This window comes from Hypomesus nipponensis, chromosome 18 (assembly GCF_054491055.1).
Source record: "Hypomesus nipponensis isolate SF chromosome 18, ASM5449105v1, whole genome shotgun sequence".
Classification (NCBI taxonomy): Eukaryota; Metazoa; Chordata; class Actinopteri; order Osmeriformes; family Osmeridae; genus Hypomesus; species Hypomesus nipponensis.
The window spans coordinates 10,246,135-10,263,986 of record NC_140378.1 but is presented as its reverse complement, the minus strand read 5'-3'; the positions used below and the strand labels follow the sequence as shown (position 1 = coordinate 10,263,986).

Sequence of the window (17,852 nt, the reverse complement as noted above, 5' to 3'; positions counted from 1 at the left end):
CTCTTCCTCAGTACAGCACCACAGCATCTGTAGCATCTATGCAGCACAGAGTACCACAAGCTTATTGGGGTGTACGTGTCAACACTTCTGCTGCGTTCAATAATGAGTTGGCGCCGACACACCAAACGAGCCTCTCTCGTGTGGATAAGCGCTTCCTGTGTGTGAAGTAGGTTGTGTTGAATTAGCCTCTCAGTCCCTGAGCTTTTTGTCACTCGCCATCCGGGGGATAAGTGTGCTCCTCTCCCCATGGTGCCCATCAGAGCTGGCAGCCAGCACCGCGTGGCCCACGGCCCATAGTCACCTAGCGCCTGGTCACATCCACCCACATCCACACACACACACATACATTCACACAAAGCCAGATGGGGACACGCGCTTATGCCAACAGGAAGCTATACCCTACTGTACTAATGCACTCCCTGACTCGAGCACATCCGATCAATCAACCTCTCTGGTGAAGTTGATTTAAAGCTGACTAAGCCGTCCTCCCCCTTGTTGGGCCCTACAGAACAGCCAGGTGGTTGAGCTGCAGAGGAGTCGGCTGCGTGACGACATCAAGGAGTACAAGTTCCGGGAGGCTCGTCTGCTGCAGGACTACAGCGAGCTGGAGGAGGAGAACATCTCCCTGCAGAAACAGGTCTCCGTGCTCAAGCAGACTCAGGTGAGACCCAGACGCCACCCCCAACCAATCACAAGCGTTCAGGATTACCACGTGATAGGATTTCCTTCTGTCCTAGAGAATGTGTCAATGTAAAACTAAATTATGGGGGGATGGGAAGATGGACCCCCCACCCACTCCCCCCCTTCAATTAGCTCCATTTAGCTGAATCAGTTCATTAGAGCTATTTAACCCTATACTGTTCCTGCAAGCCCCCAAGGCTCTGTCTGTCTGGACACACCACAGTGTCCCACCCTGACCCCCATCCAAGAAACATGGAATGTGCTGATTGAATTGGATACGAAAAACCACGCTCAGATTTAATAACGAGATTAGCCGCTGACTTTATTTGTGTCTGGCACCCTGGGAAATATACTGTCTGATTTTATACCAGTTTAATGGTTGAGTTTCAGTTAATCCTGACCCCTAGCTACCAAAACACAGCCAATACAAAGCACATAGCTCGATTTAATCCACACCAAACAGAAATACGACAAGCTTCTCTACTCCCCAAATTATAAAATTCGCTGAGTCTCCTAAATTCCTTTAGATTTGTCTGAGTGGGAAGTGTGAAAGCCCCCCCAATCCCTCCACATCTGGGGATAAAGGGGACTTTTATTCTATAAATTAGAAACAAAGAAATAGGATTATTTAACTTTGTTAAGCGGATATATAGAGCTACATATTGGAAATGTAATTAGATGCAAATAATTGCTTATACTGATTTAAAGGATTCAGAAAAAGTGTATTTGTATGAAAGAATGTAATTTTTTTTGCATATACCCCAGTCCCATAAAATCATTTAAACTGACATCTGCCTTCATCCCAGGTGGAATTTGAGGGTCTGAAACACGAGATTCGACGTCTGGAGGAAGACACCCAGTTCTTGAACAGTCAGCTGGAGGACGCCATCCGCCTGAAGGAGATAGCAGAGCGCCAGCTCGGCGAGGCGCTGGAGACCATCAAGACTGAGCGTGAACACAAGGCAGCCCTGAGGAAAGAGCTCTCCCACTACATGAGCATAGGAGACTCCATGTACCACAGGTACAGTCAGTCTGTAACAGAAACACTCCATGGGTGTTTTCAGTTGAGGTTTCTCATGTTTTCGGTTATTATTGGTCTGATGTATTCCCCCCTACCTTCTTCTTCCGTCGTTCCGTAGCCCCCTCAGCATCTCCCTCGACGGTCTCAAGTTCAGCGATGACGCGGCCACAGAACCCAACAACGACGAGGCTCTCCAAGGTTACGAGAGTGGCTTCAGCAAGCTGGCTAACGCCATCATGGAGGACAACCGCTCATCCACGCCCCAGAAGGGCGACGTGTTCCGCCCTGCCCCCAGCCTTGTGGACGACCTGCTTAGTGAACTCAACATCTCGGAGATTCAGAAGCTTAAACAACAGCTGTTGCAGGTAGGTACTTTAGCTGTGTGGCACCTGCAGTCCAGTAATCTACTAGACCTGTGTACATCCCTCATCATGTCACATAGGTGACAGAGATGAATATAACCTCTTGGATCTATTGATCCCAGATCCCAGATTGATTATCAAAGAAGAGAGGAATGGTCCTGACAAAGAGCTTCAACACTATTGTATGTAAATGCGGTGCAGCATGAGAGCCCCATTATTATTACACATCAGTCAATGTGAAGGAGAACCTCAGGACAGGTTTTTTTTCTCATTTGGAAGCCTAATCAATCTCATAGTAATGCACTGATCCTGACAGGCCACAAGAAAATCAATATCCTCACCAGTACCAAAACCAAAAGCAATCAAACGCCATGACGATAGGCTGTATTTACAATAGGTTGCATCAACAATGAATCAGAACTAGGACCTTTATCAGGAGATTCCCATCCCACCGTTGGAATGTGCAGCCAGGCAGCATGTGTCAGAGCAAGGTGCCCACAGGGGAGTTCTCTCAAGACACCTGAACCAGGCTGCAGGTCTTAATCCTGTTAGAGAGGGCTTGATCCTGAGACGCACACCCTGCAGACAGCAGCAGGATGTCAAGGTGCTGGTGCAGCGGCACCTCCAAAGGACCTGCCACCTGTCTGAAAATGAACCCATGCCGGACACGTCGTCATGGTCGCCAGTCTGGACTGGATACCTGTGGGGCAGGAATGTGTTTAGGGTTTAGGACCTCCTACTGCTCCTCCAATCGCATTGCTGTTTTCCTATTGTTCCTGTGTGACTCTGGGGTTACCATAGGGCTGCCCTGGTATGAGCATTATCACGAGTGTTGAGATATCCCTGACATGGGGATGATGGGTCTTGAAGGGAGCAGCAGGAGAGGAGAGGCCTCAGTCTCAGTGTTGAGTCACCAGCCCCCTGAGTCCTCCTGCCAGGAAGGTCATTCCACAGACGCCTGGCATGACCCCCCTATATCTTTCTCCCTCTCCCTGTTCTATCGATCTCTCAGACCGTATTGAATTTCAGACCTCCGCAAGACAACCCCACTCCTCCACTGCAGTACCAGCTCTGTACAATCACATCCAACACGGCCATCGAAGAAGTGCCATGTACAGTGATGTGTGTTGGCTGACCTATCCACGCAGTAGGCTCTGTGGCTCATGGGCCTTGTGCACATTTAGGTCACGTCCGTCTGCATTAGAGACTGTCAGGTGAAGCCCAGCTGGAAGGGTGGAGGCATCTTCAGCATGGCCAACATCCTCAGTTAAATCATTAGATTACTAGACTCTGCTCAAGATGGGCTTTACCAAGACTTCTGTCAAGGTCTTAAACCAACCGCTTGATGTGGGGATGGAGGGAGTATTACACTACTTTAAATGCACTCTCCCATGATATATTCAAATGTGTATCTACATTTCAAATATTCATACATGGTTGATGGTATGCTAAAATATGTCCAAAATGAGAGAATCCTTATCTCCGTATGTCGAGGTTTATATGAATCAGACCATTTCCTCTTTTTGAGTCCTGTCATCCTGGCATATTCGTCAGTGTAAATAATGAATAAGGGGGAACAGGACTGTGATACTCATCTATTATTCACACTCCTGAAATAGTTCTGTGCTGAGGCCTGCACAACACTGTGGTAACCCCACACTGTGTGTGTGTGTGTGTGTGTGTGTGTGTGTCTGTGTGTGTGCATGCGTAAGCTGAACCCACTCCAGACTTTTCAAGGTCACCTAGACCCTATTTTGACAGTTCCTTCCACTGGTGCTGTGACTGGTTTAGTAGGCAGGATCATATCCCAGCACGTCTCTTATTGGGTTACTACATGTCAGATGACCCCCTCCATTCTCAGAAGATGTAATTTATGATATAGAAAAACGTATCTGCTCCATCCCTCCAGCCCCTGAGGGAATTTAAATGCGTTGGAAAGATTGGGAAGTAAACCGGACATCCAAACTGGACCTTAATCTGCCTATGATTATTATAAGAACTACCAAATGATCACATAGATCCACTCTATACAGCAATCATTAATCACTATGTCTCTCTTTTTCTCTCTCCCTCTCTCTCCCTTGGTCTCTGTAGATGGAGCGAGAGAAGGTGTCCCTGCTCTCCACCCTGCAGGACTCCCAGAAGCAGCTGGAGCAGGCTCATGGCGCTCTGTCAGAGCACCAGGAGAAGGTCAACCGCCTCACCGAGAACCTCAGCGCCATGCGCAAGCTCCAGGCCAGCAAGGAGCGCCAGTCAGCCCTGGACAACGAGAAGGAACGCGACAGCCACGAGGACGGAGACTACTACGAGGTGGACATCAACGGGCCCGAGATCCTGGAGTGCAAGTACAAGGTACGGGAACCACAACCACACCAGAGAGAATCCGCCCAGAAACTGTACTTTACTCACTGGTGCTAATTCCGTTAATGCCTGGATAGACCTGCCGTCAGTACCTAACCGAGAAGCGCGTTTGTGGTAGGTGGCGGTGTCTGAGGCGGGCGAGCTGAAGGAGGAGCTGAAAACCCTGAAGGCGGAGTACCAGTCCTGCCAGTCCCGCTTTGAAGAGGAGCGCGTGCGCCTGGAGGGTGACGTCACCACGTTGGGCAGCAAGCTGGCCTCTCTGGAGAAGACGAGCAATGTGGACAGAGAGGAGAAGGCCAGGCTGGAGAAGGAGCTGCGCAAGGTCAGGAACTCTGCTGTTTTACAGCCATTAGCAAAGATGATTACTCTTCTGGAATGATAAGGATGTCGATCGATGGTGTGTGTAACTGCAGTATTATTCACTACAACCAGGCAAGGGGACAGTAATGTCATTGGATGAATATTGGAGGGTATGTCTCTTTAACCCCAATCTCCTTTCCCCTCTGTCTTTCTTCATGGGGCTGCAGGTGAGCGACGTGGCGGGTGAGTCCCAGGGCAGCCTGAGCGTGGCCCAGGACGAGCTGGTGACCTTCAGCGAGGAGCTGGCCACCCTCTACAACCACGTGTGCATGTGCAACAACGAGACGCCCAACCGCGTCATGCTCGACTTCTACAAGGAGGGCAAGGGTGGGCGCACCAGCCCGGAGGGCCGCGGGCGCCGCTCCCCCATCCTGCTCACCAAGGGCCTGTTCCCCGAGCCCGGGAAGAGCGACCCGGGTGACGCTGTTCCCTCCCCGGTGTCCTCGCCCGTGTCCGACCCACGCCGCGAGCCCATGAACGTCTACAACCTGGTGGCCATCATCCGGGACCAGATCAAGCATCTGCAGTTGGCGGTGGACCGCACCACGGAGCTGTCCCGCCAGCGCGTGGCCTCTCTGGAGCTGGGCACGGTGGCAGACAAGGACAAGGAGGCCTGCATGGAGGAGATCCTGAAGCTCAAGTCCCTGCTCAGCACCAAGAGGGAGCAGATCGCCACCCTGAGGACCGTGCTGAAGGCCAACAAGCAGGTCAGAGGGCGTCACAGCTGTCTCTTCTGTGTCTCTGAGTCTGTCTGGCTCATTTACCGATTTTAATTTGACCTGTGAATACAGTCTCCCGTCTCGATAGGTTTCATAAACTTGGTGAAGCTTCTTCGGCTTTCTCAGAACATGCACGGCAGCTAAGATTGATGACAAACGCTGGTGTAGGAGCAGCTGCCTTGATGGTTAGCAGCTCAGTTTGTGTGATAGTGTTGACAGAGTTAGTTGAAACACACACTCATAACCCCAGACTTGTGCCTATGCATGTGTGTGTTTCCAGCTGCTCGTGTCAGTTCTTTGAAGAGGGTGTGTGGTTTCACAGCACCTGGTCAACAGAACAGAGTCTGTGTCTAATAAATGACCACACCTGGACCTGTAAAAGCCAGCTCTCTGATGCTAGGGTATAGCCAGGGTTTTCCACAGGTCAATAACTAGATATTTTAATGACATACACATGGGAAAACAAGAACTCTGGAAAATGCACACCCCTACCCCATGAGAGATTGGTCTGACCCATGGTTGGTGGTTCCCCCCCTACAGACAGCCGAGGTGGCTCTGGCCAACCTGAAGAGCAAGTATGAGAACGAGAAGGCCATGGTGACTGAGACCATGATGAAGCTGAGGAACGAGCTCAAGGCCCTGAAGGAGGACGCTGCCACCTTCTCCTCTCTCCGGGCCATGTTCGCCACACGGTAAGAACGCCCCAGCACTGTCTGAAGACACAAAAACATCTAAGACACGAGCACCAATTGGAATGAGGCACCGGCACTACGTTTAACCTGGAGCAGTTGTCATAACACGCTGTACACAACTGCTGTTGGCCCACCCACTCAAAGCCACCATGCCATCATGAGGAACAACAATAGCACTAGAGACTTAGTGCCCATCTGCCCAATTGTTAAGATCATAATAAGACCACACACATAACAACAAGGTGTAGACCACAGTAAATCTATTTTAACCACCACAATGTAATCCATATTTACCATACGGTGTAGTTGATTTGACCCTAATGTGAGGCACGTTCATGTTTTTATCACCTAGTCTGGGCCAGTAAAGCATAGCTCCTGTTGTTTCTGACCATATGACTTGCGTATAATCACTATAATCTCTGTATCATAAACCTGTGGTTTAAACAGTGTTTTGGAGCAGTGACTCCACTATATCAGATGGGGGTCTCTGTGTTACCCCCTCACCACCCACTAAGCCTCCTGATTCCTATAAGAAGCAGGCCAAAGGTTTTCTCTGTAATCTCCTCCTAGTCCTAGTCCAGATTACACCCTTCACCGCACACTGCACAGCAGCCTCAGCACTGCCGCAGGTTATGTGTTCTGTGTCGAGAAATAGAAACAGATGTACAGACTGTCACTTTGTGTTTTAAAGTGATGTTTAAAGTGATGTGTATGCACTGGAGGGTCTATAAAGCAGCTGGGCCCATGAGCCTCCTTGGTGCAGATGGCCGGTGCTCAGATAGGTCTTTGTCTTTAAGACTCCTCCACTTACCGTAAAGCTCCAGCTGTGTTGAGGACAGGGAGAGAGAGGGGGCGGCAGAGACAGTAGTGTATACCCTCCATCTTAACCATGGAGAAATGGACTCCTGTACCTATGCTCCCAGTCCATGTGCTGCTGCGTAGGTCCATATACCTGCTGCAGCCAATCAGCCACGGCAGGGGAGACTGGGTGGGGGAGGAAATATGAGAGGGAGGTTATGATGTCAAAAGGATTTGGTGCATTGCAGAGCCAAACGAACGGATGCTGTGGGTATCAAGCCGTCCCTCAGAGGACAAGGAAACAAATCATCTCTCACTTCAAGGAAGCCATCTCATGGCTAACTACTGATATTGTTCTCAGAATAGCTTCACGTGGCTCTCCTGCCAGCAGCTCTTGATAAGGTTATTATCTGTAATGGTGTTGGATTAGATGGAGCCAGGAACTGCGGTGACAGAGACATGTATCTCCCTTGACTCTCCTGAGACTAATGTTGCTGAAAACAGCACTTCACAGCCTGCCTTGTTTAGAGCGCTTCAGCTGCCTCTTGCTATCTCCAAATACAGTCGGGTGTTACTGTGGCTATGTGGCCACAGTAGTGGTCCATACAATAAGATGTCATGAATGGACATTATATAATTTGAAATTTCAGTGTGTCGTGAAGATCCTCAGACTCACACCAGCCTGCTGCAGCTCAGGGTAGTGGGCTGTTTATGGAACTATGTATAGCCAGTTTCTGGGTATGCAAATTGGAGCCTCCATGGAGTGGTGTTTGGGCAGGGGAATGAGGAGGAGAGCCTCTTTGAGAGGCTCTGAGAGGCAGGAGGACCTGACTGACCGACGTTTCCCACACTCTCCCCCCCCCGTCCTCCTCCTCTCCCCACTTCCTCCTCACAGCCAAACACCAGGCCCTCCGGCCCAGGGAGAGAAAGAGGGACGAGGGGGGGAGCCTTTCATTTCAGCCCCTCTACAGGAGCTTAATTTGAGGATCTTTCTCATGGTAATTTAGACTTTGACAAAGTCTGTCAACCTGAGGTAGATCTCTGAGACACAGCAGACCGCCTTCGTTACAAATGTGTGGCCCGCGAGTGAGTGATGAGGAGGAAAAAATGAAGTGAACTTGGTGGGAGGGTGGGAGTCTTTGTGTGAACCCTTCGTGTGTTCACACATTGACAACATGCTTAATGCCCAGATCTGTTTATGTTTTTAACACTTAAGAGAATATCTTTCTCTCTCTGCCTGAGCATGTAAAGTGAATGTTGTAGTTTTATGTTCAGTGTGTGTGTATGTGTCTCTGTCTGTGTTTTTCTGAGTGTGTGTATGTAAGATAGTATGTGTGTGTGTCTGTGTTTCCAGCTGCAGTCTCTGGCACCATGTTAACAGGGAGTCTCTTGCTCTTGCGTTCCTAAGACATGCCTCGGCATGTCTCCTCTCCCGCGATACATGATCAGCCCACAGATCAAGTCCAGTCAGACGTTTCCCAGCTTCCAGTGATATCCCCTGCCTGACCAGTGCTGCTCCCACAAAACAGAACAACAGCTAAAAGGTGGCTGGCTGTGCGTTCCATGGGAATGACGTCCATGCATGGCTGTTTCAGTCTGTTTAGTGTCTGTGTGTGCGTCTCTGTGTGTCTGTGTGTGCGTCTCTGTGCGTCTCTGTGTGTCTGTGTGTGCGTCTCTGTGTGTCTGTGTGTGTCTGTGTGCGCGTCCTCCTGACCTGTGGGTACTGTAGATCATCTGAGACTCCGAGCCCCTGTTTCTCACTCGCCTAAATGGGGCGAGTGTTCACCACAAAAGGCCAGCCGGCCCCGATCCACCCTTCCAGCATTGTGGCCCTGCACCCCTTTCTATCACTTTGGAGACAAGAAGGCCTCCATTGTGTTCTCCAAGTCCCCAGAATACATTCCCTCTTTTTCCCGGGAAAAAACCCACGCCCTCTCACACCCCCGGTGTGACGGAGCCGTCTTATAGGGCGCTACGCCCCCCGCCAAGCCCCCCATCTCACACTGGGTCAAATGAAGCAGCACTGATCCCCATTGTCTGGGTGTGTGTCTCACGGGTAATCAGACTGCACACACAGTCAGGGGCCGTGGTTGATGTGTGTGGTTGATGTGGTGGTGGTGGTGTTAATGGTGGTGGTGGTGTTGATGGTGTTAATGGTGGTGGTGTTGATGGTGGTGGTGGTGGTGTTGATGGTGGTGGTGGTGGTGTTGATGGTGGTGGTGTTGATGGTGGTGGTGGTGGTGGGATGGGAGACGGAGCAGAATTCATATGGAAGAACCACGGTGTGCACCTTGTAATGAAGCCCCAAGCAGCCCCCGAACATGACAACACACAACCTAATCAACCACATTCCTCTGTGACCAATGAGACGGCTTTGAGGGTAACTTCTAGGCATTGTTGTTTTAACCGCCTGGATCACAACAGACAAAAGGATGTACTGCCTCGGTTTTGTCTGCCACAATTAATAGGTGGAACTCAACAATGTACACGGGGCGTTAACAGATTGGGTGTAATTATATTCAGGGTGTGTTCAAAACCTGCAGGCAGGAATGTGGGGTGTTGTGAGGTTCCAGGCTGCGGGTACATGAGCGAACAGCAGGAGAACGTTGCACTGTCTGAGCCGCCACTCCTTCTGTTGAGGTGTGACAGCCAGTCGTTACTGAGGTATGTCACTGCTGTGTCAGCACCAAGGAGGGAGGAATGAAGAGGGGAAGGGAGAGGGAGGCAGGCAGGGAGTGACAGTCATTAGCAGAGATAGCATTGTGGAGGATGGGAGACATTCTTGCCAGGGAGATGGGTTGATGGAAAGATAGAGTGAAGGAGATGGCAGGAGGTAGAGATGGAGGGGTGGAGGAGGAATGCACAGGGCGGCAGATGGAGGAAAGATATATAGACTCCTGCCTCTACATTCCGACTGCATGACCTACTTTTTACACCTGCATGGCCTGAACACACACTCACTGGAGGAAGGCCACACACACGTTGGTGAGGGTCAATACTGCAGCACACACACAGTACTGCAGCACACACACAGTACTGCAACACACACAGTACTGAAGCACACACAGTACTGAAGCACACTCACAGTACTGCAACACACACAGTACTGCAACACACACAGTACTGAAGCACACTCACAATACTGCAGCACACACACAGTACTGCAACACACACAGTACTGCAACACGCACAGTACTGCAACACACACAGTACTGCAACACACAGTACTGCAACACACACAGTACTGCAACACACACAGTACTGCAACACGCACAGTACTGCAACACACACAGTACTGCATCACACACACAGTACTGCATCACACACACAGTACTGCATCACACACACAGTACTGCATCACACACACAGTACTGAAGCACACACACAGTACTGCATCACACACACAGTACTGCATCACACACACAGTACTGCAACACACACACAGTACTGCAACACACACAGTACTGCATCACACACACAGTACTGCATCACACACACAGTACTGCATCACACACACAGTACTGAAGCACACACACAGTACTGCAACACACACAGTACTGAAGCACACACACAGTACTGAAGCACACACACAGTACTGAAGCACACACACAGTACTGCAACACACCAGTACTGCAGCACACACAGTACTGAAGCACACTCACTCACACAGTACTGCAGCACACTCACTCACACAGTACGGCAGCACACTCACTCACACAGTACTGCAGCACAGTACTGCAGCACAGTACTGCAGCACAGTACTGCAGCACAGTACTGCAGCACAGTACTGCAGTGAGGCTGTGTAAAAGGAAGTGACAGGTTTCATCACGACAGGAGGGCTATTACTTTGATATCCAGAAAAGAGAGATTAGCAGTGATTGAAAATAAAGCCATATTTAGACTTAGCAAGTGCTGCTATCCTAAAATAGTCAGTCAGGCCCCCTCCGTTCCACAGATTTGTTTTTCTCTCTCTTTTCCATCCCCCCCTCCGTATGCACCATCTCCAGCTCCTCAGCCCAGTCCTCCAGTGACACAGGTGGGATGTCCTCAGGGGCCGCGGTGTGTGTGATCTATTATTAACCCTGTGCTCACCACCAAACACTCCTCCATATTATCATGCAGGGCCCAACAGAGGACCCCCAGAGCAGCGTTCAGGTGCTCTGCCCGTTCATGAATGTTAATCAAACCCAAAGGGGTATAGGCATCAACCCAACCCTGAGACACGATCTGACTGCCTGCATGATCAGAGCAGTTACTCTCTTGAATATATCTGCATATTGTGTTTGGAAATTAACAGTACAAAGTAAGTGAGTCATCAGTAGCTGGTCTGGAAAAGAAGAGTGGACCACTTATGAGGGACGCAGGGTCTCGGAAAGATATACTGACACTCGGTGAGGCTGAAATGAGCTACTATTGTGTCTGGAGACGAGAACATTGAGGGTCCAGGTCAGGGGAATCAGCAGGGCTCTGCTATGAGAGCGCCATCTGGTGGAGAGAAGCAGTACTGAGGAAGTAGGGGAAAGGTCACAATAATGTGACGGTTTCTTAGGGTGAGTCTCTGGGTTGGAATTCCATTGACAAGGCCTTAGACAGAGATGTGAGGCAATATGTGGGATCTGCATGGAAATCCAGGCCACCGTATGTAGAAAACCTCCCTTAACACACCCTGTACAATCACTATTTTATGTTGGCTGTGAAGGCAGCCTCTGCCACCTACAGGTTATCCAGTGAAAAGGCAGCTCATTGCTTCCTGTGACCTTCAAGTGTAACTTGACGTGTAACTTGAAGGACTCGCTAGATGTGATGAGCGTGTGACACTAACGTCGCTCCCTCCCTCTCTCTTGCAGCTGTGACGAGTACGTGACCCAGCTGGATGAGATGCAGAGGCAGCTGGCAGCAGCCGAGGACGAGAAGAAGACCCTGAACTCCCTGCTGCGTATGGCCATCCAGCAGAAGCTGGCCCTGACCCAGCGCCTGGAGGACCTGGAGTTCGACCACGAGCAGACCCGCCGTGGGGGCACAGCCGGACGGGCCAAAGCCTCGGCCCGCGGCAAGACCGCCAATGGCACCGCCAACAACCCCCACGTAAGTCAGGGCCTCACCTGCTCCAGCTCCGGCCGGCCAGAGTCCAACGCCATGCCCAACGGCATCCTGGGAGGCCCCGTGGTCTTCTGCAGCGAGAAGTACAAGATCTACTGCGACTGAGGCGGCCACGATGTCCGCATTGGACTGCTGTGTACAGAGGGGAGGGGCCAGTGGCCACACCTCCCCTGCCTTAGTGTAAAAGAGCCCCACTTGCTCGCTTAGCTCCCAGGCCAGCCTGCCTGCCTGCTGTGTGTCTAACCTACATTCTGTATGCCCACGGCCTCGCTCACGCCTGCTAGTGTCCATGCTTGGGGGGAATGCAGATGTATGTACAGTGTGCACTCGACGTTTGGGACTGTAGTAGACATATATGGCATGTTGATATAAGGGCCTCATTGGCATTGGGTTTTTGTGGATATTATGGGGGTGTCTATTCTTTCCGCTGTCATGGTGCTGTACGTAAAAAGGTGGCGACTTTTGTGCTGTGTGTTTTGACCCCGAGGTGTGCTGCCTGGTAACCATGATAGGTTCAGGGCTGGGGACTTGTGAAGAGGGCGTCATTCTGCTAGTCATGTGACTGAAGTAGACGTCCTCTGCTCTTTATGCTCATAGTTGGCGTTGGTGCTCCTTTGATAGAGCCCCTTTTCTCTCTCACTCTTAGTCCTGGCACCCCAGGACTGAGGCTACTCCAGCAACCCGCCCTCTAATCAGGTCACTGATAACTGTTTACATAAACAAGCGAAATAAACAATATGCAAACTCCCCTCTGCCGTTGCTAGGGGAGTCCAGTGTGATTTGCTGGGTTTCTAACTAATCTCAGGCGGGTTAGCTGACGATTTGACGTGTTGAGTGGGACCAAAAGGAGCACCTTTGACCACTGGTGTCTATTTTCTGGATCTTTTGAAGAGGTGATGCAGGTACAGCATCGCCGTAGTCAGTCACATCGCATGGCTTTGCAGCTGAAATGGCCCTCAGCTTTCGAACAGTTCTGTTCGCAGGTGTGTGTACCACAGGGCTCTCCATTTTAAAGAGAGGACAGAGATGTTTGCTGAAAAGCTGAAGAGTTATTCCGTGTGAGCCAGCCTGTAAGGGTTGATTATGTCAGAGCCATATTACAAGAGAAGGACAGGATAAATCGATCTCTGCACCCAAATTAAGTGCACTTCAGCAAAGGTGCCTCAGGTTCTAACTTCTGTTTGAAAAAGCATAAGACACAAATACAATATGTCGTTTTGATCAATGATGGTTTTCTAAAAACAGAAAGATCCTCCAAGAGCACAAATCAAGGCACGTGATCGGGATCAGAAATCAGAAAACTAAACCGATTGACCAACATCACTCGGCAAAGTGCCTGTCGACCCAAACACTTGATATCTATTGATGTAAAGCCCTGTCTTTGTGTCTGAACTTGCTCTAACGCTGACCTCCCCGTCTCCTGACTCCTCTCCTACTGGGAAGCCTCTTATGAGCTCCTAAGCAAACTGCGGGGATAGGCCAGATGGCTGAAAACCTTGCCCTCGTGTCTCTAACCTGTGTCCTCGTCACTTGGTCGTCATGACGATCTTCTCTCCTTCAGATTGTCAGCAGCTTGTTTCCCCTGCACCACCCCTATCCCTTTAACTAGAGTGAGGGATTGTGGAGAGAAAAGAATCCTTGGAATATTGTCAGGTAACGGTCCTTGAGCACGCGTGTCATAGAAACCTGCCTGTGTGTGTGTGTGTGTGTGTATATCTTAGCCTCGGCACTGAAGTGAGCGACTCTCGAGTGTACGTTGATGTTTTTATAAGAAGTTGCAAATTGAGGGTCGTTCATTTCTGAGCTGCCGCTTGCCGTGTGCAAAAGGACAAACCAATGTACTGTTTTAGTATCCCCCCAAAAAGCTTTAACCCTTGCAAGCTAGCATAGGCAAACAAAAAATGTGTGGGGCTTCTGTTAGATAAATCCATTTAACACTTGTGGATCATGAACCCATTGTTAGCTTTATGATGCTAAAAGCAGGGTTGATGTGAGGAAATCCTGCAAGATTACTCGAATAATGCTTTTTTTACTACCAGTAATCTCTATATAAAACTATATATTCTTGATATGATGCCATTCAGGTTTTAATCTTGCAGGATGCCCCCTCTCAGATATACAGAGAGGGAGCGGATGTCCTTCAGAAGAAGGACCACCTCTGCTCTCAACCCTGCTTGAGCTTGGCTGCGCTCGCCCTCCGAGGCCTTCACACACCACACAGTATGGCCACAAGGCTATCGCTCACATTAGAGACACCTTACCCAGAGGCAAATCACTCTTCTGTTCTCGTTCAGCGATATAATCAGTTTTCTATCCGTTATGTGCTGAGTATAGATACTGGGAGTATTGAGAGAGAAAGGCCGGAGATGTGACGTCAGAGACCTGAGGAAGCTGAGTCAGGCTCCATGCTGACATCAACACTGCGGAGAAATGAGCTCTGGGGCTTTCTGAGGGATAAACCCTTGGGTGGTTTTGATAAAAACAACCCCTTTTATATGAGGTTTTTGGATTGACTGGTATCGTACCAAGGGACATTGATTCAAATGAGCTGACCCTCTGCCCACCTCTCTTGTAAAGCCATGTTCAGTGAGCAGTAGGTCGACTTAACCCCCCAGGATGGGGTTGTGATGAGAGATTCCTCCAGGCAAAACTCCCCTACGCCTCTCTTCTCTCATTTGAAATCAGTGTCTGTTTATCTGGTGTCATCTTAGCATATGCCACCTGAATAAACTCTTCCTACCTCCACCCACTTCCCCTTTGAGTTATCTCACTCTAATTTCTTATTGGTTAAAGCTGAAGCCTGCATGTTAAAACATAGCCATTAACCTGCTTGTTATCGTAACTGGGAGATGGTATATACTTTGGGGTGAAAGGTCATGGTGCTTTTGAGTTATTGGCTTCCTGCGCTCTCCAGTCCTCCTAATGCAGTAAACTCTTTCACCCATTCTGGATGACAGAGCAGCATCTGACAAAACATTGACTGTCTCACAACAACTAACAAAGTTGGAACCTTTGGAGTTGCTATGTGTTATGACTAACCATGACTGAATCTCAAAAGTCTGGTATTTAAGTTTCTTCACTCGATTGACCTGCCACTGACCAAGTAAAAAAAATCTAAATTGACCAAAATGCTAATGTTGCTCATCTCTTTGTTTTCTCCATTTTGCAGTAATGTTGTTCTGCCAGGATGAGGAGGTACCATAACAAGGTTCATCGTCTCTGACAACGTAGGGCTATAGGCAAATCGGACTTAAGAAACCCACTCGAAGACTTAAAAGACCCAATCACATAACCAATTTGATACATCCCTTCAACTGAGTAGACTCTTTGTTGTCTGCGACGTAAATTACTTGGATCACTGTTGACGTCACTTGTGTGGGAATGGTCATCCACATGCTGCTGCTGGAAGCCAATGCTCACAAGCACAGTAAACTCTCCCTTCGGGTGAAATTTGAATCAGAGTTTGCGAGCCGTTCAGTATACCCTCCAATAAGGGGCTAGGGAAGATGGGGTGATTCTTCAATATAAATCAACAAGCTGTTTTGTCTTTTTGTTTATCCTTTTTGGTTTTAGTTTATTGTTTTATTAACCCGTGCACTTTTATATAGTAAAATAACTTTATTATTAACCTAGGAAAGGTTGGTAGTGCTATGGTTTGTGAGTTACTTAGTCAAGTATTGACCCAGATTAATAGGAATACACTTCCTTCTTATTGGCCTCTGCCCTCCTCAGACAGAGACTAGCTACTCACCTAAAGCCACCACAAACCACAGTCCTACTATTGTGCTTCTGAGAATTTATACACTTGAGTAATCATCGTTTTTCATATATTTTATTGCATTTATTTTCATATTATGTTACTGGTTAAATTTGTTTTGTATGTTCTACTGCCATGTTCTAAACAAAATCCAGGGTGAGCGAATTCTGGGGTTTTAATGAATTTATTATTCCTAGGAATAGTTCAAAATAACACAAAGAGACTTGACAACGCTTGGATGAAATGGTAAGTTGTGCTTGGGGAAACATTAAGTGAATAATGATGTGCTTTTCCTTGCTTCTTACCCGGGCGTTCCACTGAAGAGGGATCACTGACTCTCAGAATTCTTTACAAGTGCACCAATTAAATTCCAAATTGGAATTGCTTCATTCTCTCTTTGTTTATCGTGCCATATCTTGGTACATCGTTTAGGTTGAAAAGAATCAAGAATCTGAAAGACAAGCCGTCAGTTTGGAAGGAGTAGTTTGGGCCGTGGCTCTCTGTGCTAGCGCCTGCTTTGGGGTTTTGTTTTGTTTCTGTCTTTGTTCTGACCAGTAGTGCCTTTCATTGTTTCAAGGGAGAATTTTAGACTAGTATTTTGTGTTTCTTTTATAGGTAAGGAGTCTGGGTTCAAAATGACTGTGAGCAGCAATAAATGCAAAGAGAATACATTTTGCATGCGTGAAATGATGTTTTGAAATTAGCTCAAAAAATCTGATATTGTATTGAATTCTGCAGGTCAGTGATCCCCACAGTAAATTCAGGGGTATTGAGAAACCTTTCTTATTTTATTCAACTTTGGGAACCAAACGCAATCCCTTTGGCCTCCTATTGAACAAAATGCTCCAAACATGAGCATGATACATGATATGTTGGGGTGGATCAGTGTACATGACGACGTATCTCTAGCTTTGTATGGTGAAGGTAATGTGTTATCAATAGTATTGAAAATGTGCAGAGTGCATTTATCTTTTTATTTTGTTGTTTTTTTTATCCTTGAATCTTTTTTACATCTTTAAGGCATTGTGATTTCAGGAAACAGAAAACAGATTTGGCATCAACAAGCTTGAATAGTGCCATTACAGCCAATGCTTGCTTGTTGAGGCATAAAAAATACTATTATGGTTGGGAAGCTCAAAAAGTTTATAAAGTGCAATTTAAATGCTGTTTTGTATGGAAAAGAAAAAGTTTTCTGTTTTCTGGAAGCGATAGCATTGTGATAATAAACTAGCCGTGCAAACTTTATATTGTCATACTGTGTTTCAGTATTGGTCCATATGGAACGTTTGATACCTTTATATGAAATAACGACTTCATCTGTACGTTGGTATTTATTTGAATTGTCATGCAGTACTGTATTCTTATCAATAATGTGCATTATGATTAGTGACATATTGATTACAGCTAAATGTCATATGCATGTTTTTCAGTCATGGGACCTTTACACAGAGTAGAAAACAAACATGTAACTTTGAGATGTTAATGTTGGAAAAAGTCAGGAAATTAAGAGGAAAAAAAAGTGTAGTCTAATGTATTACTGCTGAATTTATCCCACAACAAAAAAATCTTGTTTGTTTTCCTAAGAGAGATGGTCTGTCTGTGTAAAGGTAGTCATACTGGCTAAACTTAATAAATGTGACTAAAGTCCTAAGGTGTCGTTTGTGTGTGTTTTTCTAGAGCAGTCATGTAAAGGGTTAAGTGGGTAGTGAGATGCTGCAGGACGTTCCCAGCTGCCGAGCAGGAGCTGAGGGACACTGCCCAGCTGGCTGGGAGACTCCATGATCTCACACAAACACAGGAACATGGCTAACACTCGATTGACTTCTGATTCCCTGCCCTTCCTTTTCTCTGCTCAAGACTTCTCACTCCTCTTACTTTCTCTCTACCCTCCCCCTCTCACATCATGTTCACCAGTGTATTAAAGACACACCCACATGGAGATGAAGCCAATGACTTTTGATCTTTTAATCACTCAGCCACTTCCTGTCCAATGCTCCTTAC

General features: G+C 48.0%; 1 protein-coding gene across 3 annotated transcripts in view; it reads left to right on the top strand.

Moving 5' to 3' along the window:
• LOC146252034 (protein bicaudal D homolog 2-like) overlaps nucleotides 1–17,502 on the top strand; it is a 43,762-nt gene extending 26,260 nt beyond the window's left edge. Inside the window, exons 3-11 of one of the 3 annotated variants that reach the window (XR_014732035.1) lie at nucleotides 509–661; nucleotides 1,488–1,702; nucleotides 1,821–2,067; nucleotides 4,159–4,416; nucleotides 4,544–4,747; nucleotides 4,953–5,492; nucleotides 6,045–6,196; nucleotides 11,842–13,747; nucleotides 15,264–17,502. Coding sequence is in view for 2 of the 3 variants with exons in the window: in XM_084679668.1 (XP_084535794.1) it covers nucleotides 509–661; nucleotides 1,488–1,702; nucleotides 1,821–2,067; nucleotides 4,159–4,416; nucleotides 4,544–4,747; nucleotides 4,953–5,492; nucleotides 6,045–6,196; nucleotides 11,842–12,199 (2,127 nt within the window). In the remaining variant the exon portion in view is untranslated. Of the gene's footprint in view, nucleotides 1–508; nucleotides 662–1,487; nucleotides 1,703–1,820; nucleotides 2,068–4,158; nucleotides 4,417–4,543; nucleotides 4,748–4,952; nucleotides 5,493–6,044; nucleotides 6,197–11,841 lie in introns of all 3 variants that reach the window. The other 2 variants (XM_084679669.1, XM_084679668.1) reach the window with 2 other exon arrangements.
• Nucleotides 17,503–17,852: the final 350 nt, after the last annotated feature.